Source organism: Hydractinia symbiolongicarpus, chromosome 13 (genome assembly GCF_029227915.1).
Source record: "Hydractinia symbiolongicarpus strain clone_291-10 chromosome 13, HSymV2.1, whole genome shotgun sequence".
NCBI lineage: Eukaryota > Metazoa > Cnidaria > Hydrozoa > Anthoathecata > Hydractiniidae > Hydractinia > Hydractinia symbiolongicarpus.
Window position 1 is genome coordinate 6,900,259 of NC_079887.1, and position 26,058 is coordinate 6,926,316.

At 33.1% G+C, this 26,058-nt stretch overlaps 1 protein-coding gene across 7 annotated transcripts; it reads left to right on the forward strand.

Moving 5' to 3' along the window:
• Window positions 1–774: 774 nt before the first annotated feature.
• Window positions 775–21,862, forward strand: LOC130623773 (rab GTPase-binding effector protein 1-like). 7 transcript variants are annotated; one of them, XM_057439293.1, is made up of 21 exons: window positions 776–1,299; window positions 7,134–7,214; window positions 7,308–7,424; window positions 9,147–9,350; window positions 9,519–9,772; window positions 12,830–12,880; window positions 12,996–13,046; window positions 13,933–14,107; window positions 14,402–14,808; window positions 15,114–15,188; window positions 15,756–15,975; window positions 16,372–16,511; window positions 16,743–16,865; window positions 17,277–17,357; window positions 17,766–17,864; window positions 18,424–18,462; window positions 18,849–18,884; window positions 19,647–19,742; window positions 20,529–20,628; window positions 20,882–20,928; window positions 21,457–21,862. In XM_057439293.1, the coding sequence occupies exons 2-21, from the start codon at window positions 7,205–7,207 to the stop codon at window positions 21,469–21,471; spliced, it is 2,340 nt and encodes a 779-aa protein (XP_057295276.1). In that variant the 5' UTR covers window positions 776–1,299; window positions 7,134–7,204; the 3' UTR covers window positions 21,472–21,862. The 7 variants fall into 7 exon arrangements, with proteins under 7 accessions (XP_057295279.1, XP_057295276.1, XP_057295278.1 ...); XM_057439290.1 differs by having other exon boundaries at window positions 777–1,299; window positions 12,996–13,061; XM_057439291.1 differs by lacking the exon at window positions 15,114–15,188 and adding an exon at window positions 15,222–15,287 and having other exon boundaries at window positions 777–1,299; window positions 12,996–13,061.
• The last annotated feature ends 4,196 nt before the right edge of the window (window positions 21,863–26,058 follow it).

Genomic DNA, 26,058 nt, shown 5'->3' on the forward strand with positions numbered 1-26,058 from the left:
TAAAACATGTTCCATTCTGGTTATCTGGAGAAGCTTAATTAAAGAAAATAAATGACGCCGCGGTTTTGAAAGCAGTGGGTTAGGTATTTGTTCCGAAATACGACACATCTTTTCCAAAAAACGACACATTTTGATTTTGCCGGTAACCAAGGTTCTCTCTTAATGTCAATCAATATGTTAACGATGTTAAAGTATACCTAGGTGGATCATCCTGGACTATACGTCGTTTTGTGTGGTAGCTAAGATAGGACTCCCGTCTGCCTTAATTTTAGATAGACCTAATACTCTGTTCTGCGCATTCAGGGATCGTTTGCCAGAAATGGTTGCTTTACTGACGGAAATTTTGATGGACTTAATGGTTTATGTTTAATTGCTAATTTATTAATTCTTAAAAGAATTCCAGAAACGGAAACTACGTTGGACTTTTGAAGCTGTCAATAACAAGTGCTACCAGCAATATTTGGATTACCAATAATCGAATCCGACCTTACAAATAAAAAATGTGGACTTGAACAATCTTTCTAAAAAAACAAAAAGATCTACGCTGATAAAATGCTTGAAACAAATAATTATAAATGCTATAAATCTAGGGTTTGAGCTGAATGTGAGTCATATCCTAAATGCCTAAATTGCTAAAAAATCATTTCACCGCTTCAGATACAGACTCTACTGTGACCTTGTCAGCCATAATCATTCAATTTAAACTGTATATTTAATTAAATGCTCAATCGGAAGGAACTAAAGTAATGTAAAATAAAAGTCTTGCCGTATAAAATACTCGCTTTTGATTTTTCTACCACTTTCTGCTAACAAGAACTTTCTAAATCTAGAGAATGGAACAGAAAAGTACCAGTGGTGGGCAAATATCTATCCTATTGCAAAGTGTTAACACTAAAGAAAAAGGACTCCACATCATCTTCTTTTATTTGTTGAAGAGTTTGACACCTGTCCTTCTGTGTAACATGTTCTTTTTTTCTCTATACTACTTTTTCTTCTATCTGCAACCAACTATATAAGAGCGGCTTCAGAGGTTCAACGTTGGCTGGGTTTGGGGTTAGTGGATAATTTTTTTGGCTTGGTTGGGTAGGTAAATATTTTGACCCACCCACCCAACCGCCCCACCCTCACCCCCAACGGGTGGAGGGTAAACTTGCTACTTCGACTATGTACAGGGTTATGTATTTCGCGGCTAATAAATCCACTGAAATAACTGACGAAAACAACAAAGATGGTACATTTTGCTGCGTAAAGTCATGAAATGAAACACGACAGACTTGACAGTTTCATATTTCCTTTTTGGTAATGACACTCCTTAGCATTTCAGTTATACCTAACATTATACGCGATACCAAATTCTCTGCAAGAGGCTTTCTGCTTCAGGGAAACAACTATATTGTTTAATGACGAAAAGTTTTTATGTTTTTAACTATTTTAATATACAAGCCAAGCAGCTAGCTAGCTTTAGCTCTTGGCAGAATAGTATTATTTAGCTAGCTAGAGGGATTATTAAATTATAACATACCGCTAATGTATCATTTTAAGCAGGGCCTGTCGTTTTTAGCTGTAAGACCTTTCTGCTGTGGCATTTGCATGGCAGCAAAAAAGATCAAGGCACTAGGTAAAACAAAGTAATTAATCAGTCTATTTCTTCACACGAAGGCATGTAGCTATAGGGATTTAAATGGATTCAAATAAATCAGAAGGCATCAATCTACCCTGGATAATAGTTTAAAACCCCAAACAATGTTTTTTGTGACAAAAATGCACAGGCTCACCAAATAGATTCGGAGATTATGCGTCATTATGGATTTTTGAAGCCTGGTGGTGCAAGTTGAACTTTGAACCCTATATGCCGTAGTAAAAGAAACGAGTTTTGTATACACTCTTAGCCTGTTTAGGTCTTCGTAATGTTTTCATGTAAAGTAACAGGGGATAGCACCAGACAACATTTATTTAAGCGTATTGCTTCTTTGATCTATTAATGAATTAGAAATAGCAATTAAATACACGTGAAGGATGTAGGGCTACTGAGTGCCTTTTATTATTATTTTAACGCTGAAGTGGGTATATTTAATCAACTTTAAACATATTTTTACGATCGAATTACAGTACTGTGAAAAGGTTTGTTAACATCGTGTTCGTGTAACGAGCGTGGTGCACACGAACCACGATAAAATCGTGGTCTTCGTGTATAACAAATATTCAAACATTCTATCGTGGCCACCACGCTAATATAATTATCTCCACGAAGGATCGTGTGTCCCACGATCTTTTTCGCGAGCTCCACGATTTATATAGATTTAATTTTTTTTCTTTTCAAAAGCGTCGGTAATTTGTTTTATTGAGTTTAACGAACGGACGCAATTAAATGTTTTGTACGAAATGTTATTTTGTAAAGAAAAGTTAATTTTGTCTGACCATAATTTAATTTCAGTTTTTAAAACTTTAATAACGCCCGTCTCAAACACATCTCATTGTTTTGCCGATATTTTTTTGCCAAAAGAACTCTGTTCAAGAAAACGTTGAACCGAAAATATATGCAAAATATTTAACAGTCATTAAATTAAAGTAGATTTTAAAAGCGTATTTGGTCATCGAGTTTTTCTTTCTTTTATGTCTTATCTATTTTGCCGATGTATCTTTCTCTAATTTTGTCGGCGTCTTTAAAAGTCAGCTGAGCAATTAGTTTCTCTTTGAAAAAAAAAGTTAAATATGGATGCTCTGTTTGGCGAAACCATTTATACAATTTACAAATCAAGACATGGTGCTTCCAAAATATTTCAGACAGCGAATAATAAATCTTAAACAAAAAAGAATGACCTATACGCAGATTAGCAAAATTATTGAAGAGGAAGATGGCAAAAAGATTTCACGGCAAACAATATCAAAAATTGTTCGAAGATTTAATGAAACGAAATCTTTATAAACCTTCCAAGTCTGAAAACATCAAAACTTTGATTTCTTTAGCACCCTTCAACGCGAAGCAATTTATTTCTAATTTTATTGGTGCAGAAAATGCTTTAAAACTTCACATAATTAATAATTAATTATTCAATAACAGAAGCTACGTGAACTTTTTATGAACGTAAAATTAGACACATTATTTCTTAATAAAAATTAGTTTATAAGAACATGCTCAGCCTAAAATCCCGCGCAATATGAGTCTAAAATTCATGAAAGAAATATTATTTTCAAACATTTTTTTAATGATCAAAAGGTCATTTTTGTCTATTTTATTTGTACAGAAAATGCTTCGAAACTTCACATCATTAATAATTAATTATTCAATAACAGAAGCCACGTGGACTTTTTATGAACGTAAAACCTGATGCAGGTATTTTGTTGTTATAAAAAAATAGTTCATAAGAACGTGATCAGCAGTTCAATGCGACTTTATTTCTGAATCTATTATTTTACTTTTTACGAACAGATTTTTAATAGTATAATTTTAACAATCTATTTAAAAATTTTAATATTTTGGAAGAAAACAAATAAGGAAATTTAAGGCTGAGAAAGGGTTACGAAAAAACTCTTATAAAAAACTTTAAAAAAATCAACTCGCCCCCAGGGTTGAAGCCCTGGCGTGGAAAAAGAAAGTGTAAAAAAAATACTAACCTCGCTCTTTTAAAAAAAATGTATAATAACCAGAAATCGCCAGATAATATTAGACCTGTTTCACCAAGTAATAAAGCGTTAGCGACAGTAAGGTATATATGTTTAAAAACCGTAAGAACAAGTATCTTGACTTTCATATTTTTTGAAGCGCAACCATGGGAAAAGAAGTGGATATTCTGCGTAAAAACTTCCGTATTGTTATAAGAACGTATAGTCGTATAAATTTTTTTTCATTTGACCTTAAAATTTAAATTCATGAAATAAAGTCGCTTGATTGTATATACCATGCTTGTGACGATGAGTAACACTAAAATGAAACAACCTTTATAACATTTATTTATTTTTTTATTTAAAAAAAAAAATAGAAATAAATTTGTGAAAGAATTATTTAAAATTTTACAGTTTTATTTAATACCCTATGGACGGCGCTTGATTCACGAAGGATTAAAATCTTTTATATAGCTAGCCTTATAACAACGAATTAAAACAAAAAAATGTTAATTTATTTTTTTGCCGTCGGTTTTTAATTTAATTGATAAACTAATACGGTCTTTGTTGTTTTACAATAGAAGTTATCTATCGTGGAAGCCACGATGTAATATTTAATTTTCGTTCGTGTAGTCCACGAAACATGATCGTGAGGTCTACGATTTTTAAAAAAATACGTATCGTGGGCTATCGTGGTTCGTGCGTAACATGAAATAAACACGAACCACGATGTTAACAAACCTTTTCACAGTACTGTATGCCGCTTACAACGTATGAGGTTTAGAACTTAGTGTGAGGCAGCTGACTGACTTCTTGTCAGCTCTTACAACGTATAAGGATTTTTTAGAACTTAGTGTGAGGCGGCTGACTGACTTCTTGTCAGCTCTTACAACGTATGAAGATTTTTTAGAACTTAGCGTGAGGCAGCTGACTGACTTCTTGTGGACTGAGTAATAGTTGAGTTAATCGCCAGAGCTTTTTCTGCAATGGAACTTATTATGCCAATAATTCAAACAAGCACAGAGTAATTTATTTATTTATCATAAAGATTTACACTTTAGTAATAAATTACTGCTATAATTGCGTGTCCTAATAAAGAAACCAATAAAGACAATATAACAAAATATAACAAAAAATCATGTAAATTGCCTGCTGAGAGTTTATTTTATATATGTGAAGCCTTTATACCAATAACATGTTTCTTATGTCTTTAGCTAGCTAGCGCTATAGGGTATCAATCATTATTTGTTTTACGAATATATTTTAACATTAGTTTTTTGCTTTGGCTAGCCTAATTAATCTTATTTGTCACCTAAGCCGTATGTCACCTAGCTGTTTTGGTGTATCCTGTAAGTATGCAGTAGCTGTCATCTGTACACGTAATAAAAGACTCAATATACTTATTATTCACAAGCCAGCTACCCTTGCTTGCTTCAGGACATCAAAATAATAAAATCTCTCCAGCATGTTAGCCAGAAACAAATAGTATTTTACCATGTTATTGATCCAATGTAAATAAACATTAATAGCGGCAGAACGACATGGCGAATTTTTTTTTTTAATTGGTGAATCAGCGCGAAATACGCAAATGACTTTATATAAACAAAATTGGCCTGCACTTTTGTCCAACAACTTGCCCTTTTACAAAACAATTTTTTTCACAAAAAGTCCGGAGAAAGTCTCAACTAATTTGGAAGTTGCGGACTCCCCCGATTGGGTAATTACCCCTGATCGGGGGAGACTCACGCGATTGGGGAAAAGTGCCGTACTGACAAGGGTGTCAGCTCACCTGAAATGCAGCAACAACCACAGGGCTGTCCGACGACTTCTGGTGTTTTAAAAAAATATAAGACTTCCCCTGGAGAAACCTGAATCAACCTGGAACAACATTTTTTTAAAGATTTATATTATTTCCATGAACTTATTTTTTTAATGTGTGGAAGACTGTTTTTTATATCATTTATTCGATAAATAGATGTAATAAAATCCCACAAATAATAAACTGTAAGTATGACAACAAAATAGCACCTTCCTTAGATGATGTACATATTTTACATGGCTAGCCTCACAAATATTGAGGAATATATATGCCCTGTCTATTATTTCCAGGAGGGGCCATAGCTTAGATGAACAGTCCTAGTGTATTTAATGCTCATTTTGAGCTACGCAGACCCAATTAGGGCCAGCACTGTACTAGACAACACCCGGCAACATCCAACAGCCCACACAGCGTACCAATTCCCTAATTTCCCTCACATGGCTTAGGTTAACCCAGGGCTATGGTAACATTCAATCGCCCATGTTAAATCGCTGTCAAGAGGAATCGAACCCTGGGGAGCTTTCGGTCAGTTACAAACGAAAACCTGGAAAAACGCCCATGATCACCCTCATATTTCTGGCGTTTTCGGCAAGTCGGTACCCTTGTCCACGCAAATGCCACAACCAAAGAGCGTACCACTGAAAAGTAAACAAATAACGTTACACTGGAGTCCATCTATGGCTAGCCTCACAAATGCTGGGGGTTGTCCGCGGTCTAATATTTCCAGGAGGGGCCATGGCTTAGATTGTGAGTCCTAGAGTATTTAGTGCTTATTTGTAGCTAGCTGCACAGGCTTAATTAGGCTCCATGCTCTGCCAGACAACTCCCAGCAACCTCCAATGGCCCACGTAATGTTCCATCTCCCACATTTTCCACACATGGCTGGGGTTAACGGCAGCCAAGGAAAAACAAACCCTGGTCTCTCGCACACAATACGAGAGCTATAACCACTTAAGCTAAGGCGCTATTCTTTTTCAGTGTGCAGAGGTACTATTTTGCCATGAAGAAATATAATCCATTTATGGGACCGTTAATGACATACATCATTAATCTTTAATGATGTATGTCTCTTCTTTAGTAAAGTACATTGCTTGGATAAGTAAAGCAAACCTCTGTAGACTGCTACTTCATATTGTTTTGACCTGTGATTCACCGATCTGTTTTTTCGTCGCAAAGTTGGTACAATTTGCCCCTCATTTTCATGGATCCCAAGAAATTCACTTTGTAAACTTAATTTTTAACATAGGTTAGTCACAAGGGGATGATAAAATAGTATATATTAGGCTAAGTTACATTGATTAATCAGAATATCTTAGTTCTTTTTCTAGTCTAAATACTAATGTTTTTTATAAAAAGTTGCGAAATTTTAGCTTGCTTGGCGAATTAGTCTCTAGGGTTCCTTTCCTGAATCAGAAGAAAGTGGGGAAGCCTTTCTGACCCCTTTCACAACATGCATTTGTTTTCAGAAAGTGCAAACGACAAGAAAAATCATTTGTTTTTTAATTTTTTTTAGAAAAAACTTTTCTAAAAGAGAGTGATCTAGACTGTTTTGGACTTAAATTCCTGTGCAGCAGATCTGTTATTAGTTGCTTCTGTCAAGTCTTTTTTAGTCAAAAAATCAAGTGTCTACAATTACTTACCCGATTATTCTTTGAGTCCAAAATCAAAGTTTTACTATTGAATAATAAACTTTACATTGATTGATATTTAGATGTACAGTTAGACTAAACAACCTAAAATTTCAAGAAAGGGATCATCAAACTAACACCTGCTTATCTCAACATGGAGGCAGGTAAGCATTATGTTTTGATTACATAATTTAATAGTAAAAAGAATAACTTTATTAAAGTATAAAAACACAAATTTCATATTTTTATATTTTTAGCTATGGTAGATAATTACAAGGAAAAGTATGAACAATTACTTGCTGAAAACAGTAAAAAGGAACAAGAGTTTGGACAAAAACGAGCACAATTTAGACAGCTTTATTTGGATTGTGAAGGTTTGTATGATTTGTTATTTATGACAAGTATTTTTATGGATACTTTTTGCATATCTACATACTATAATTAAACTCATACAAAATTCTTTTTTTTTTTTAAATTTATTATTTAAAAAGTATATACATTGAAATTTTTTTTTTCTGCAAAAAAACAATTATAACTTAGTATTTGATATGCTCAGGATATTCTTACCATCTCTAAGTAAAACAAGCATAAAAAAATTTTCCTTTCCAATCCACGATAAACAAATGACAAAGTTTTCAATATTTTAATATTTTTGACTTAGAACCATGTTTTCATGGATTTGACTAAAATGATCAAACTTCCTTAAAAAAATTAATATTAAATCAATAATTATGGTAAGCAATTGCCTCAATGCGAGATATAGTTAAATAAATCATGAGATAGTTATCAAAATAATCTTTTAGTCGTTAGCCTATAAAAAAAACACTAGTTCAACTTTCTAGCCTGTGGAAAAATCCACTGGTTTGCCCATTGTACATATCCCGGCCATCATATAGAGATAGATAGATGTACAAATTTTACATACCTAGCCTCACAAATATTAAGGGATATACCCTGTCTATCATTCCAGTAGGGGCCATGGCTTAGATGGGGAGTTCTAGAGTATTTAATGCTCATTTTGAGCTACACTGCCATCTATCCATCTACTGTCCTGTCCCTCACGTGGCTTTCGTTAACTCTGGGCTGTGGTAACATCAACTCACCCATGTTAAGTCATTACCAAGGGGAAACGAACTCTGGTCTCCTGCATAATGTGTGAGAGTTATAACCACTAAGTCACCCATCATATATATCTATGCAGTCTTTTTAGGAGGTATGTGCGATCGCATGCTCACACCTTAACACATGCCTAAATCATTTCAGGCGTATGATTAATGGAAAGCCTTAAAAATAAATATAAGAGTTTTCAAAACCAACCTATAAAATCCTAATGGTAGCGTGCGATGGCAGCCCTCGAAATAATTTTTGGAGACCTGTCAGACAAAATGTTCGCCACATTTCCAGTTTGGTCGGACATGTCCATAGCTTGTTTCGAACCTTTGTCAGACAAAACGTTCGATAGATTTCCGTCTTGGTCAAACACTTTTAGATCTCAGAATTATTGAATACTCCTGGTCCTTTTAATCCATGAGCGAGCCAATTCATAGCCAACCTGACCATCCTAGCTAAATCACCGACTCCTGACTTAGTTAAAAGAACTACTTAGACAAAATCTCTCTTGCCTGGCCCCTTTGTTGTTGGTAACCAGGTCTTACATAAGAAATCCAGCCATGCAGTTCTTAGCTAATGCGGAGGGGAACACCGACAGAGCACGGAAAAACCAAGTCTGCAAAACTGCACTTAAAAACATTTTCTCATGGATTTAAGTGGAGACATAGCAGACTCTAATTTAATTGATTTTTTTCTATATGCCACAAGTGTTATTTTTATTTAAACAATTTTAAAAACGAAACCCACATGCGGTATAAATTTTTTTTGTTACTTGACTTACACGTGAGAATCATCACACACCTCAAATATTCCTGAAAAACACTGTCCATGGTGTCACCATTTTGTGCATCTGTAGAACAAAGTAGCAACATGGCTACCATTTGAAACAGAATGTTGTTATAAATAAGTCGTACTAAAAGTGGTTTAATATGCTGGGTAAATCAAGATTTATTCTGTATGTTATGAAACACTGTCTTACCTCACAGCTTTACTCAAGAGTGAAAAGGCGTTGACAAGTCAGCTTGAACTGCAAGTCACAAATTTAGCTAAACAAATCAATGATTTAAAATCTGAGAATGAAGGAATACGAGCTGCTGCGCAACTCTCTGAAGAATCAAAAGAAGAAGAATTCGTTGCTTTAAAAGTGAAACATCAAGAGGAGATTGCATCTCTGCAACATATTTGGCAAGGTGCTGTAAAAATGACTTTCTGTAATAATTGTTTCGTTTGTAAATGTATTTAAACGCTGTTTTTAAGATGTACTTTCACGTCACCAAATAAAAGAGTTCAGTATTTTGTTTTGGTATTCTTATGAAATGGCTTTAAAAAGTAATTTTGGAAATATATTTAATTTTTAGAAGCTTCAAAAGAAGGTCAAACACGGATAGCGAAAGAATTTGAAGAAGAACGAAAAAAATTGGTAGACGCTAATGCCAGACTTGAGCAAAGAATTCGTAATGGTATGCGCACATCTGAGGATGGGAAAGGAAATAATGAAGGAATTATGTCAATGATGTCCAATGCATTTTCCAAAAAGACCAGTACTAGTAGTATACAAAAGGTGAAAGGCATTGAAGGGCCTGCCGCAAACTTGGAAGGTTCTCAACAACAGGTATTTTTAAACAGAAAATTATAAGTAGTTTTGTCTTGAAAAGTCATGATGCGTTATTTTTTATTTCTTATTTCTCCTATGCTAAACTTGTTTATATTTGTCTATGTGTGGTTATACTGTGTATCACACAAGTTTATTTTGCTGTTAACTCGTTAAAAACAATAAAAGAATTAATGTAAATTAATAATAATATTAAATTTTTATCGTCATGGGACATCTACGTACATAGTTAACATTTAAACATGGCTACAGTGTAATAAAGCATTGTTAACTGAACTTTGTCATTTTTACGCACCCAACTTTGTTAAAAAACCATTGGGATGTTAATTTTCCTCCTCCTCATCATTCTCTGCTTAACGTCTGTTTTCCATGCTTGCATCGGTTGAACGGGGTACATTAATGAGTTTCCTGTAATATGATCAGACTGTGTTAGATCGAAACTATAATGCCCCTGCATTAAGTCTTTCTTGGCCTACCTTAGTTTTTGGTCTTTATTTATGTAAACTATTTAAAAAATGGAAAAACTGGTTGTCAGAAATTTTAACAGAATGTATAAATTTGCTCTAGAACGAAAGTAATAGAATTTTAAGCAGATAGTGGTTTAGACAAATTTCAATTTCTGATGACGTCACACAAAAAGTGCTGACACAAGCAAAAAAATTTTGCTGCTATTTTGTTTCTTTTATGATGTACTATAAGTTTACAATACCCGAATAGGGTTAACCTTTCTCCAATAGCACTGCACTTCTTATGTAACCAATGCTTATAAGTCTAACAAAAAATTTAGTTACTACCAACCCCTTTCCTGCAAACATCACAAAGCCATGTTACAACTACAAGATCACACATGGATTCAATTCTACTAATCATGACTTAAGACCTTGGCTGCATTCACCCTTAACCCTTTCTTTTCTAGTCCTATCTTCCACTTCTTTATTTTTGTAACTAATTCTACCATCGACTCAGCTCTGAGAACTAACAGCTATGGACAATTTTGAACTCCATCGATGTTCTCCAAGACTAAAACAAACAACAAAGGACTAAGTAGAGAACCCTGATGCATACCAACATTTACACAATTCATCACTAAAGTGAATCCAGACACGACTTGTTATACATAGACTGTAGCATCTTGACTAGCCACATATGCACACCTACTTTTCACAAATCCAACCAAATAACTTTACGTGACACTCTATCAAAAGCTTTGTCTCAATCTACAAAGGAAAATAGAGATTCATTCTCTTTCCTAAATACTTCTTCTTAAGCTGTCTAAGTAAAAATATTGTATCTGTAGTGCCACACCCTGGAACAAAACCAAATTGCATCTTATCTATATCAATTCTTTTTCTAAGTAACTTATCAATCACACTTTCAATAACTTTCATTATTTGACCAACCAACTTCAACCCTCTATAGTTACCTCTTAATAATGCATTACATATGCACTTAAAACAATTCACTGGTACACTTTACTGCCAGTCACTCTAGACAACACCATCCTTTATAATCTGATTAGCAAGACTTGTTATAAGCTTAACTCCAGTATATCCAGATGCTTTTACAATCCCTGCAACAACTCCTGATACTCCTGTAGCCTTGCCAATCTTCACTTTCCTAATAGCCTCCACTACCCATTCTATCTTGATTTGCATAGCTGGCACTTTTTAACATCTTCATCAGGCAAATTTTACCGCTTTTGCTAAAAGTATGAACCAGCAGTAACCAGCAGTATTTTGAAGTAATCACCAGAGAACCAGCAGTTTTTTTAAGTGACCACAAGAGAACGACCAGTTAAATAGATAATAGATCGGGGTCTATGCAACAGTTGAGAAAGAAGGCTTTTAAATACACACGCAAGAATTAACAAACACAAAATTAATGTTTTGAATAACGAACCAATATCTGAATTGTAAACCAAGTATAATGAAAAACATAAACATAAACACTATCTACGAAATTATACTCATTTAAATCAAACTCCTTAAGTAACCTCTGATAATAACTTTTCCAAGCTAGCTTTTTCTCCTCATCTGCGCTAACCAAGACACCTTCATCGTTACGTATATATACTTCGCACATACAAAATCTTGATTAGTCTTTTTCAATTGCTTTGATATTTTCAGTACCTCATTGCACCAGTCTAACCTTCTTAACATCTGCAAATCTGTTTTTCTCTGCTTCTGATTTTGCCTTATACACTGCTGTTTGAGCATGACGCTTAGCTTCTAAGTAAATATTTTAACTACCACCTGACTTTCACTCTTTTCAAAGTTTTCTCTTTTCCTTTTTACAGTGGTCAACTTTATTATTTCACCACCAGGTCTGTCTATGTCTAGCTGATCCTTTCAACCACCCACAGGTATCATCAGAAGCTTCTAACATCAATATTTCACTATTACATTGTCCATTTTATAGGCCAACTGCTGAACTTGTGCACTAAATTGTCTTGCTACAATCTCTTCTTTTAGTTTCAAATTTTTTGACAGGGCCCATACTTTCCCTTGTTTTTTTCTCTTTAAGATAATATCATAAACCAGCAACCTATGCTGGGAAACTCATATAACTTCCACATCCTTCACCACCCTCTTGTCTGACTTTCTAACCAGAAAGTAATCTATTTGTGCCTGACAACCACCTGACTCATATGTTATCAGCCTACTCTATCTTTTACTGAATGATGTGTTACAAACCACCATTTTAGTTGCCATTCCAAACTCCAGCAGTCTCTCCCCTTCCTTTATTTTTGCTCCTAAATCGTAGCGTCCATGAACACTTTTATAACCTGCAGATGACTTCCCAACATGACCATAAAATCACCACCCACCATAACAAGTTTACAGTCTCTAAACCTTGATGTGACTGTCATTTTTATCTTCTTTACTGAGTTCACACTGTGGAGCATAAACTAATAGTATACATGTTAAATTAAGGAATTTAAAATGAAGGAAATCGGCAAGGAAATTAAATATTACTGGCTTTTGTATCCACATTAGTTTTACAAGTGAGTACTAAATGCAAAAAAAACATTTTTGAGCATTTTGTCTTCACGTCCAGGTACAAGATGATGTAAATGCATGGAAGTCAATTGTGGGACCACTTGAACAGGTAGTTGGCGATATAATAACAACTTTAAACCACTAACCACTACACTAATACAATAACTGTTTGAGGAAGCACGGTATATAATGTCTATCATTAAATGTACTTCTTTTTTTCTTAGGAAATTGAAGAACTTAAGAAGCAATTGGAAGAAGCAGATTCGAAATTAAAAGTAATGGTACATAAGGTGTAGAAATTGTTTTAAATAATGTAAACAGGAAATAGGCATGCAACATTTTAACCATTCCTAGTTCATTATGGGTTTGCTGTTTTCTGTCTCAACTTTTTGGTGCAGGGTCTGTTCGTCTTTACTGTCATGTAAAAATAACATAATTTTTTTCTTCTCAGGTTTTTCTGCTACTGTTAGTTTAATGGGTTCTGCTGGGTTTTACATATTAGGATATAATTGTCCCAATTTCAATGTATCTGAAAACGTTTATTTCTTCTCTATAGTTTTATAAGGTTATGTTTAAAAAGGATAAATATTTTTAAACATAAGAGCTCCACAACAGTCACATTAAACTTTTTTTGCGCAACCTGCTCTGAGTAGGAAGAATATGTTGAACGATTAGTGAGTGAGTGATATGCACCATATTTCTAACTTGAAACACGTCAGCATAAATGCCCACATTATCAGTATAAAACAAAAATTATAGCTGCTTAAAGTTCACAATCACGGTTGACTCTGTTTCATTATTTATTTAGTTATCAGTTTGTTTGTTATATTTTTATTTAACTATACCTTCACTTATAATTTGGGTCAGCAGAGATATTGCAAAGGTCAGTTGAAAAACGGCAAAGAAATAATTTTGTTAATGACAACGAACCAACAAATTTTACAAACTGTCATTTTGTGTATATTATATACTCTATTGTATTGCCATCATGATTTATTATTGATAAGAGATTTGATGCTTTTTTTGTAACTTTGAAATAACAACAGTTAAAAAATATTGAGAACTATATGTTTAAGAAATTTAAAAATATCCATCATCATTAATTTTGTTAGTCGTCTGGAAGTTTTTATGACAAATTTGAATAATATTTTTTTTATCTAGGCGCCTGATAAAACTGTTGACCAAGCTTCTGATGAAAAAATAAAAGAAACTCAGAAGTATTTAGACGCAGAACGATCAGCTAGGACTGATTTGGAAATGTATGTAGCTGTGTTAAATACTCAAAAAGGTGTTTTACAAGAAGATGCGGATAAGTTACGTAGAGAGCTTCATAATGGTAAGTGTTAGGGCTTATCTCCACTAGGTGGAATAATAATCCTTGTAGTGCAGAATATTAAATGTCTGGTAGTGCCATATGCACTACCAGACATAGAAAACATTTTATACATTTAAATGGCAAGAACTTTTCTCCAACCACTCAAAACGCTTAAAATAATCTGGCTTAGGACATTCGACATAATGGAAACAAGCCTTCAAAATTGGCAGAAGCGTATTTTCTTTCTAAACATTACTGACAAAATTTTCTGAGATATAACTTTGTTTTGGTGATTAAAAATTGCTTTGTTTTTAGTCTGCCGTCTTTTTGAACAAGAAAAAATGAGTCATTCAGAGTTGAAGCAAACCTGGAAATTGGCAAATGAACAATTTTTAGAACAACAAAATAATTTAGCATTTGAAAATGAAAAGATGAAAACGTTTCTTACTCATCAACAACTAGAACAATTATCTAGAGACATACGGGTTGAGCGCTCTACTATATTGACTACAAGTAACCCTAGTAAAAACCAACAAGAAATAATGCAGCAGGTAGCAACCCCGACAGAAAAAAGTGACTTAATCGCATTTGATAGTATACGTGGAGAGACTGTAAGAAAACCAGATAAATTAGTTGAAGCCACTAAAAAGAGAACACCAAATGCGAAACGTAAACAAGAACAGAAAAAAATTAGTCCAACAAAAAATGTGAGTAAGCAAGGGGTAGGTTTTCATCAGTATGGAATCAATTGATTTCTTTTTAACATAATGTTTATTCAAACTCAACTAGTACAATAAGTTTTCTCTGTATAGTCTCTTTGAAAACTACTTCAAAGCTTCTATTGTTACTACTATAGGAGTTTTTTATGTTAAAAAAGCGAGAATGGGATTGGAAGTTATTTCTGAATCGAAAAAAAGGTGACCTTGCTTAAATATCAGAAAATGATTGCACCATTTTTTACAGTGATGCATAAGTTTTTTTGATTAAAATTGACTTGTGTATGCTGAATACTCATCTTCTGTTGTAGACTATTGCTGATAGTGTCTTCAACTCACTTTTTCCATCTGCTTATCACGCTAAAAACTTTGATCGAATGTTTAAGGTATGCCATTTTGTTTTTTTTCTTTTCTTCTAGACAATTTCTGATAAATTGTTCAATACACTATTTCCAGCTGCTTATCAACTAAACGAGCTATGTAAGGTTAGTGAAGCTACCTGTACCAATAGTTTTGGGGTGTCGATATATACGCGCAATGCGAAATTCATCCAGTATTAGGAATCAAATAACCAGCTTAAGATGGTCTTATTTTAAAGTCAATCATAGGCTGATATATGGCAAAGTAAAAAAGGATAGTGAGCTTTCTTTTATCAAGTATTGTTAACTGAAAGTAGCTCCGAATGAATGCGATTTCCAATTTTTACCAAATCGAATATGTATTTATTATCTACCAGTGTGTTAGCAGAATAACATTAATTTTCGCAAATGCTTTTTTAACAGTCTATTTAATAATAATACTTTAATATTTTGTGAAAATTTTTTAATTTGAATTTTACAAATATTCAATTTAACACTATTTGGGCATAAAATTGTTCTTGTTTGAGCGCTTTGAACGTAACAAGTGGAATGTAATATGTTGCAGCAGATCTGATATTGAATATATCGTTTTAGGAGGATTTCAATGTGAATGAAAAACCTTTAATGCTTTCTTCGTCATCAGACAGTGAAGACGACGACTTAGAACAGGCTATCTTACAACAGAATATAAAGAGATATGGTATTGAACAAGCTGAGGAAGTCGAGGAGACCAGCAGTTTGAAACCAACAACACCTAATGAGACAGTGGCAATCACTAAGTCGTCATCCAGTGATAATATTTTAAATACCACAGGTATGGCAGTACGTCATCAGCTGCATTATTTTACTATCTGGAATGAATGAAATAACCTTTTCAGTTGTTGTTGTTATATTCTTGAAGATACATAAGAAACGAATGCACAGGACGAAACACGAGTTGTGATCACATTAAAACAATTTCCTGATTTTTTAAAAATATTTAACAGGATTAAATTTTGCAGGGTATAATTTTACAGATAAGCCTAAATTCTTTCGTTTATTTAACAGATAATTCCAAATCTTCATTGATTCAACAGATGGGGTAGCCAGAAAACTCAGCATTGATTTCGACTTATCAACAGCTACCCCATCTGGTAATCGACAAATATTTCAAAATACTCGATGAAAACTGAGAGCATCAAACATTCACTAACAATATTTCTCCTTCTAGCCCAATTTTCACTGCAGGATAAATCGTTATCACAAGGTGATGTGTCATGGAATAGCACCGCAACAAAAGAAAAATCATACAATGATGAAGTGGATTCAAAACTTTCGTTAAATGAAACTGGATGGAGTACTGTATCTGATGTAAGTTGCATTGATGTTTGTCCATTTCGTTTTTGATTTGTTCCTTATCGTTCGTTTATTCGTTTATCTTTTCGATCGTTCAATTGGTTGATCGTTCGTTAGTTCGGTCATTTGGTCGTTTGGTCTTATGGTCGTTCGGTTTTTTGGACGTACGGTCTTTTGTTCGGTTATTCGTGTCGTTGTTCGTTTGTTTTGGGCCTCAACGTAAAACTGGAGATTTATGTTATCTAGAATTATGGCCATGCTTGTATGATGTGTCAAAACTATGAGAAACAGTTACAACGTCTACAGAAAGAATTTATGTGTGTTAAAGAAAAAGAAGAAAGTTTAGGACACAAGGTGAACACAATACAGGTGAGGGACATTGATCTCATTTCGAAATTTAATTTAAGGCTTTTAGATTAAGTTTTTCAATTCTCTGTTCTCATCTATGTTGTACTGTAAAGCTTTCTACTTTAAGTCCAAGTAGCTAATGATTTATATTCCTTTTCTAAAAAAAATCAGGTTCTGAAATACACTATCTCAAGATGGTAAACCGTACAAGCAGGGTTTTTTTAATTATACTTGTCTATTATACATATTGTTATATTGGAGCTCAGTTCAGACAATTGTGTATCTACAGTGTGAAAACGAAACATGAAATTCCAAACACAATACGTCCTTGCTTCTATCTCAAAATTTCAGTACGTAAGACATTTTGATGATTGGTAAGAATAAGCTAATTATTATCGTGAATTTTACTGTCAATGTTTTTTTATGTACTAGAGCGAGCTGGATTCCGAAAAAGATAAATTTGCTTCATTAGAGCGAAGCATTGAAAGCGCAGCAGGAGATACTAAATCACAAGTTAGTCTACAAATTTACATTCATCTGGTCTTATTTTTACAAAGGTCTTTTATTTACTTTATTTATTTTATTCAATCAAGATAAAAATTACAATCAGACTTCCATCAAAGAATATTGATTGAAATAATGTTTATTAATTCTATCAAAGTAAAATAAGGATTTAAGGTAATGACAATCAAAGCATTCAAAAATAAAAGCAAACATATATGAGAAAAATGTTTGTTGCTTTGCAAATTGGATAGCTGTTCTGTTAACTTTTATCAGTCTACAGGAATATGGAAGTATATGTGTTCTTCTTTATTTTCTTTATGACAAGATAATTAGGTTGAGTGTGTAGAAACTTACGTCAAGTTTGATATTTCTTTTACTAGTGGAGATGGCAACTTAATTTGTTTGTGTCGTTTTCAGATCAATATATACACCACAAATCAAAAAGAGGTGGACAAACAAGTTGAACTGTTACATCAGCAGTTTGCACAATTCCAAACTGACATTCTCGCAGAAATGGTAAGTTATACCAGCGAAACGAAGAAAATTACAGAATACTCAGGAAAATTGCAAAATGCTTTTGTCGAATGTTAGAAGGAGAGTTTTAAATATATAAATATATATATACAGGATGTGTAATAGGTATTATTTTGTCCGGACATTACAAAATCCAATCCCTTAAAGGATATTTTATTGTCCGTGCATTTAAGGGTGTGGTTTTCTCCAGACCTTCGGAGGTAATGTATTGTCTGAACATTTATGCCGTTTTTTGGCCGGCTGGGTATTTGCGAAATTTGTAAATACTGTATTGCACGGACACTTCAGGGAAGACAGGTTTATTTTTTGAGGTCAATATTTTTCGGGGAAAATAACGAGCCTATATGTTCTAAAAATACAGAACTTAATTTGCTTTGTAGAAATTATTCGAGTGTGAAATTTACAATTGATTAATGAAATATAACTGACCTGTACATGGCAATATCTTTATCTTTGACAGAGTTTTGACGCAAATAGAATTATAATTGTTAATGTTTTTTTGGTATAATAACATCAATTTTATTCGTAACATTGTGTTTAGAAAATATTATCAGAAGAGAGAGATGGTACCCTCGCCAAGGTACGTTTACATCGATAAAACAATTTTATAGCTCCTAATATTGCGTCACTTCGCGCACAGCGAAAAAGTATCAGTGCTCTTGCTACTTTCGTAGAAATCGCCCTTTTAATTATAGCTACTCTATGACTAATCCTTTCCCAACTACAGTGTTTGTGTGTTACTTCTTGGGTAAACCTATTTTGTTGCTTCAATGTTGAATTTAGAGGCAGTAGTTTGCCTACTCGGGTGAGTAATGAAGGGAAGGGAGGAATGGAATGCCTGTTTCTGCCCGAACTTCTATCGGGGATAAAATAAGGTAGATATTTGTGCAAAAAACAGAAGAAAAAAAATATTGCGGGGATCGAATAAAGGGAGAATATGCACCATCGTATATTTTATTTTTTCAGTTCACGTCGTTAGAAGATGAAAGTGAAGATCTTAAGGTAAGGTGAAGAAATTGACGTATTATGTATCTCTTTGTATATTGTGTAACGTATCTCTTTGAAACTGTCTATTACACAGTTGTTTCAGATGGATCGTTGACAATTCAAATAAATGTAAAAAATGCTTCACGACTATTTATCAGTTAAGTCTTGAAATCTATACTTCTCGCCAATCGGTTTAAACAGTTCAGTTACGGCCAATGAAAGTTTTTAAGAATTGTAGATAACATGATATGCACCAAACTTGTAAGTCGACATAAAATTAAAATGTCATTTTTTAACTCGAAAAGAAGAAAGTTTGTAAAGAAACACAAAAAAAGTCAAGGTCTAATATTTCCGAAATAAAAGAATGCCATGGTATCGTTCGTTTTGTGAGAAATTTTTGCATTTTTACGGATGACTTTGATAATCCAAAAATGAGTTTACTTTGAATTTCTCATTTAAAACATTGAATACCTGCTTAAAACATTTTATACTATTTAGTAACACTTTTCCCGCGATCTGTTCAAAGAAACTATAGCATAACGCTATTTTTTTTCGCGGTTGAAATTTTAAATTTTTGTGGAAAAACATTTCGCGGTTTAAGACTTACAATTGTTTTGCAGAATTTATTATGCAGGTTGGTAAAAAAAACTTTTTACATTTTGCGGAATTTAACTTCACAAGTTTTAAAAAATGAAGCGAAATTTACTTCCTGTGGAAATTTCTGATAAATTACATTGTAAAGATCTTGTTGTGAATTTTTCGTGAATATTTTAAAAGTCGACATTGGATGGCGAAGATGTTAGAACATTGAAAGCACAGTTCGAAGAAATGAAACTTTCGTCATCAGCTAATGAAGAGAAACTAAAAGGAGAGGTATTATCGTTATCAATTTTTTGATTGTTGTTGTTGATTTAATTTATTAAATATAGTAATTGTTAGTGTTGTCGCTGTTATCCTTGTTGTTGTTGTTTTTATTGTTTTTGTTTTTGTTATTGTTGTTGTTGTTGTTTTTATTGTTTTTGTTGTTGTTTTTTTTGTTTTTGTTGTTGTTTTTGTTGTTTTTGTTTTTGTTATTGTTGTTGTTATTGTTGTTGTTGTTTTTGTTATTGTTGTTGTTGTTTTTGTTTCTGTTATTGTTGTTATTGTTGTTGTTGTTGTTGTTGTCGTTGTTGTTTTTGTTATTGTTATTGTTGTTGTTGTTGTCGTTGTTGTTGTTGTAAAGATGTAGTAGTTTAGTTACAATTTCTACGCAAATGTTTTTATAACCATAAATACTGGATTAAACCCTCTCCCTTCTTCCAGTACGATTCACCCTTTAATATTATTTCATGTTGGTTTAGTTAAACTGAGTGTAAAATTTGTTTCAGAGAAATAAAACTCGTTCTTTGGTAAAGTCCGCAAATTTTTGCTAGCACCTTTGCTAGTAGCTACTTAAAACTATCAATACGCTATTGTTTTGTATTAAAAATACTTTAAAACAATAAGCGTACAAGTGGAAAATTTATTTTAACCCCTTCGTCCTAATGCTCCTTCCCCCTTAAAAATAACCCCTCCCGTACATAATGAGCCACTTCACCACCAATGAACCCGAGGAATTAACTGAATATCCAGTTGGGTTCAATAAAATTTTTAATTGCAATTCTTTGATTTCACATGTAGATTCTTTTCCTAAAAGATCGTGTGATGGCTGAGCAATTTGATAGGGAGAATACCGAAAGTGTTTTACAACAAGATCTGAATCAAGCGAGAGATGAATTAAGTAAGACACGAATTATATAGTCTATTTTGATGTATCGGGTTTTGTGTCAAGATGGATAACATATCTTGTTTTATATGAGACAATCATTTATCCCATCTAGAATTTATTTTGTAACTGTTTTGCATGGATCTATTAAGATTATTATTTTAGGTTACTTTGACAAAAATGTAGCTGTTTAGACGAATTCTGTAATTTCATTCATTCATTCATTTAGTCATTCAACTTAATTTTTTTTCTGTATTCTTCATCACAGTGAAATTAAAGCATCAATTAGAAAAACAAAAAACTCATTCAAACGAGGTAAACTTTACTTGTTCTTCTACCATCTTTACAATTACGTAACGTACAGATTTTCAAACAGTTTTGTCGGCCATTTGTTAGCGGTGCCTTTTTGACGTTATTTGACAAATTTGTACACTCAAGTTTTAAACACCGCCATTTTTGTCGTCTTCCTGACCCTAAACAACAAGATAACATTTTTTCCATAGCGTGTCTTTCCGAATGAAAGTGAAAATGTTTTTGTATAAGCATATCGTTTATGAGCATATTCAGGGTCAGATAGGGGAATTTTAAAGTATATACTAAGCATATTGCCTTGGTGATTTCTTCTGATATGTGATTTTTCTTGTGTTATTTGGATTCTTTTTATTTTCCTTATCCACAATTACATTCACAATTAGACTAAACTCTACTATACTGGCTCTTTGCACAGTCATGCCTTTAGTTTTGTCGCTGCTCCAGAAGCTGAACCGAAAATATAATAAGAATAAGAACAGATAGAGTTTTTTTGACTTGTTTATTTTGACTTGTTTATTTTGTCTTTTATAGGACCTGATGTCTTGATTGTGGCTGGTTGGACAAGTTTAGTAAATATAGCGTCTGATCCTAAATTACCACCGTTTGATATGAAAAAAGCGATAGTCAGCGGATAAAAGCGATAAGCCTCAAATTAAAATAATTCCCTTAAAGACCCTCAGCTATTATATTTATTTTTATACCAAAGAACTGCGATGCCGTACAAGTGTATGAGTAGTTATGTGTATATGTAGTGGACAGCAATATTGGGCACCAGCTGTTGTGGATATATTTCCTTCATAAAACAAATTCATCAGACAAACCGTGTGTATATATAAATTGTTACATAGCTTTGAATTTTGAATTTTGTTTGTGCTAATACGTAAATTTTTTTATAAAACTTCGCTAAATTATAAAATTATGTTAACCTGTCAACGAATTTTATCTATGAGATCTAATTTCGACTGACTCAGCTTAAGTTGCACAAAAATCAGTTATCTTATTAGGCTGTTTTATACACTCCGTGAAGTGCTGTTGTCATTGACAACAGGTCAACTAGGCTGTGTTATTATTAGAAACAGGCAAACGAGTTTGTTGTCATTCACAACAGACAAACAAATATTCACTCTTCTAATCGTTTTTTTTTACCTTTAAACCTTTTGTGAACACCTGCAGCTACGTAAGTCATGACTTGCAGCAGTGTCATTAAAAACCAAACGTCTTTCATATGCTCCATGAGTGAAACCTGTTTTTTTTAGTCGCATAAAAAGCGGAGGAACAATAATTCATTTTGTGGTTATTCTTTTGTTTAATAAAATCATCCCAGTTCTGTCTGTAGAAAAAATTAAAATGATTTTCATTCAAAAGTTTCTTCGGCCCATCAGTATTTTGAAGTTATAATTTTTAGTTATTAAATCAAATGAAACTCAGAAGTATTTCCTTTTTTTTTCAATTTATGTTTTTTAGCAATCACAAAAATTATTTAAATTTGTCAGAATTTTCTATCGTTAGTTAAATAAAGTATACAATACAGAAGAAAAATGATGTGTGTTTTATAGCGGAGAGTGGCAGCATATGCATACAAGTTTTCGCGCGTATTAATTATTTGGTGAAAAACCAGACTTCAGCTTCAGCTGATTTCTGTTCTTGCTTGCTCTGGGATACTTCAAGACCTTTTGCGCCATCACTCACGTGTTTGTGACCATTCGGTCATGGTAAAAAGATATAGATAAAAAACAATGTTGAGTTCGTGGTTTTCACATTTTGTTCTGCGTAAAAAAAACCCATAAAAACCATGGGCACAAAATTGTTTATTTCGTCGTCGAGAAAACGAAAGTTTTTTTGGTTTGTCAGTTATGCTTTTGGGTAGCAAGGTATCCTACGAGGGTCGTTTTAATATGAGAGGACAGTTTAAAAAACTAAGATATATAAGAAAGTAACAGGGTAATGCTCAGCTTCCCTTAATGCATCGCTTTACATATCTGTCGCAAAAATGCCTTGAAAATATCAAAGATTCCAGAAGATTTTGTTTAGTTATCATCAAGTCAGTTTCTCATGCTTTGTAACATAAGATAATACAGGACCATATTTTATTTAAAATTATTTAAAGGGGCTACGAAACGATTCAATAAGGTCAATCGCCACTATTCACAAAAAATACCGTGTATTAAACGCACCACTCAAAAAGTCACGGTGCAAGAGATTATACACACTTCTGACGAGGCGTTTATTCTTATGCTTCCATTTTTATTGAAGGTGTTGACTTAACCTTTTTTATTTTCTGAACTCCATACAGGACAATAATATCACGGAATATAGTAGTGTAGTCGTGTTAGTTAGTCTTCTAAGTTATCAGAATTTTACAAGTTCGTAAATACGTAAATACATGAGTGTAAAAATACAACTGTAAAGCATATCTGACAAAATTGTCATTAGCAATATGCCCACGGTTTTTCTACTAAGATCAGTGTTTACAATATCGAATTTAGCCTATCCTCCTGCATAGAAATATGTCTCCATGGTTTCCCTACTTAAGCTACAGCTTTGACTCAGCTAATAGTTAACATTATTTTGATCGAAATATCACATCTGTATTACAGTTTTCCAAAATATATGTACATAATATAAATGAAACAATAAGTAATCGGAAGGTATTCGCCTTTTTTCTACTGATTTAAGTGCATAGATGCCTTTCCCAGGATTAAATATAAAGCCAAATAAGATTGGTATCATTTACCTTTTTTCCGAAAAGAAACCATATAGAAACAGCATATTTCTAAGCTTAATGTAAGGCAATAACCTTATTTTTTAGAAACTTTTTAAGGGGTGGGTGGGCGGGCTTTCTTTTTAGCTAGTTATAGCTCAGATGGTTAATCGACTTGTTGGAAGGGTAGAGTTATTTTAAGTTTTACGAACAATAAGACTGGAACTAGTGTGCTATAATAAATACGTGTATAAATGTTTTCTTTAATATTTTTTAGTTAAAACCTGCTTACCTCCTACTATCTTGAATACACGTACAGTACTTAATAGTGAAAAGAATTGGAAACACACTTGCATAACAATGTGTCAGCAATATTCAACAGACAAGAAAGTGTGACGTGCTAAACTAAAGTCTGTTTAGCTTGATAAACTTTAGTTATTTTTAAACTCCATACAAGACAATAATGATAGCTGCATCTTGTCACCAGCCTGATTTAGCTAGAGAGCCACTTGCTGCTCAGCAACAAAGGAAATATACTTTAATTATGTATTACGTATATATTTACAGCTTATTATTACACACGTGACGTGATTCAAGTTACTGGCTATTATACTGCTTTGTGGTTATCCTCATTTAAACACTTCGTACTTTTATTTCATGTCTCCATGTACACTGTTTTTTGCATGCTTCTGTTCACCAGACTGCTAACTGTCCAGCCTTCTGGTTTTCATTGCCTTCCCTAAAAAAAAACTTAAACTCGTACACAAAATAAAACGTTTTTCTTTTACGCAAATTGTAGAGTTGGCTTACGTTATCTGTAGAATTAACCTGTTTTTAAGCTAAAAGAATTACAACAAACTGCACGCAATTCTTGTACTAAATTCACTTACTTAATAGCGCAAATGTGCGAAAATTAATATTAATGTGGTATACCACACGCTTAACCATCTCTATATTAATACAAGATATTTTTACATATTTCCCTGCTATTTTAAAACAAAGAATCGATCAGGAGCGGTTTTATAATTAAAGACTATTCAGGAATTTAAGCTCTTTGCAACATTTTTTTATGCTCATCAAATAGAGTTTTGGGCAATCCGAAATTTGCCAAGAAGATCAAAGAAACTCTATCGTTTACAGATGAGAATTAGATAAATATTAGCTTTAGTTCTTACATAGAGGTATAGCTTTTCGTGTTTTTAGAAGATTTCATTAAAATGGCCATTTTTTCTGTTTGTTTATCTAACAGACAAGCTAGCTAGTTATATTAGAGCCAGCTAACTACAGCTATAATCTACCTGGTCAATCCACTATTTTTATTTGTCAAGTATCAAACATGAATGATGCTCAAACGAATGACATATTTTTTTGCATTCACATCTTCAAAATATGGATGTGAATGTCCGCAGGGACTCTGCACTTACTCAACGTCAAAGGGGGTGGACAGCCAGCAAACTGTAGAGTGTGCCCAGCAACATGAGAAGTGGAAGGTGGCTGCCAAAAATAAAAGTCGTGGCGAAGAGACTGCTGAGCAGACTGATCTACATCAAAAAAAGATGCATATCGCAACCGTGCAAAATGAGCTAACAAATTGCTCCAGCAAGCTGCAGTAACACGTAAATCAGACTTTCTGCGTCATCGAGTAGCAAGCTACCTTCAGTAAATTCAGCTAGAATTTACAATGTTTGACCTCCCAGTTATCCTGCAAGTAAGATTTATAATCTGTATCAGCATTGTGGAGGTATTAGGTTCACAACGTTAGCCCGCTTACAAACATGCTTAGTTTATATCTGAACGGATTATTTCTTATTTTAATATTCTTATATTAATTATAACTTTCTTTTTGTTTGTCTCACTTTGAATGTATTTGTATGTCACTTAAGGTCCAAATTACTTCATAATATTATCGTTTTCCATATTTTGGTTCAAAGCGATAATGAGAGATAAAACTAAAACAAAAAAGCATGTCCAAAGATTAAGGTGGAAAAAAAGATAGGTTTAAAAGTATTTCAAGTAATCAGCACCTGGAAAATGCTAGTAACTCGCCCGATATTTTTATTAGACCCTAGTTTATCAAAATTTTAGGCCGACATTTACCCAACATTTACGAACATAATGAGACCATGCTGACCCTCAATGGAGTTTACAAATTTAGGAAAATTGACTAAAAAAATAAAAGTATTGTTTTGCCATTTTTGCGTAAAATATATATTTATAACAATAATGAGCATTTAAGAAAGAAGTACCCTTTGTAAATAGATTTTAAAAAAGGTAAATTACCATTTAAAAAATTGTTCAGTTAAAGACAAAACAATTCCAGCAAAAAATACATTTTCTGTAAAAACTAAAACGTTCAAAGTAAAGATCAAACAAGAAATGAAATAAAATAGTCAACAAACAAAAATACTCACTAAAAAGTTCTCCGTAAAATT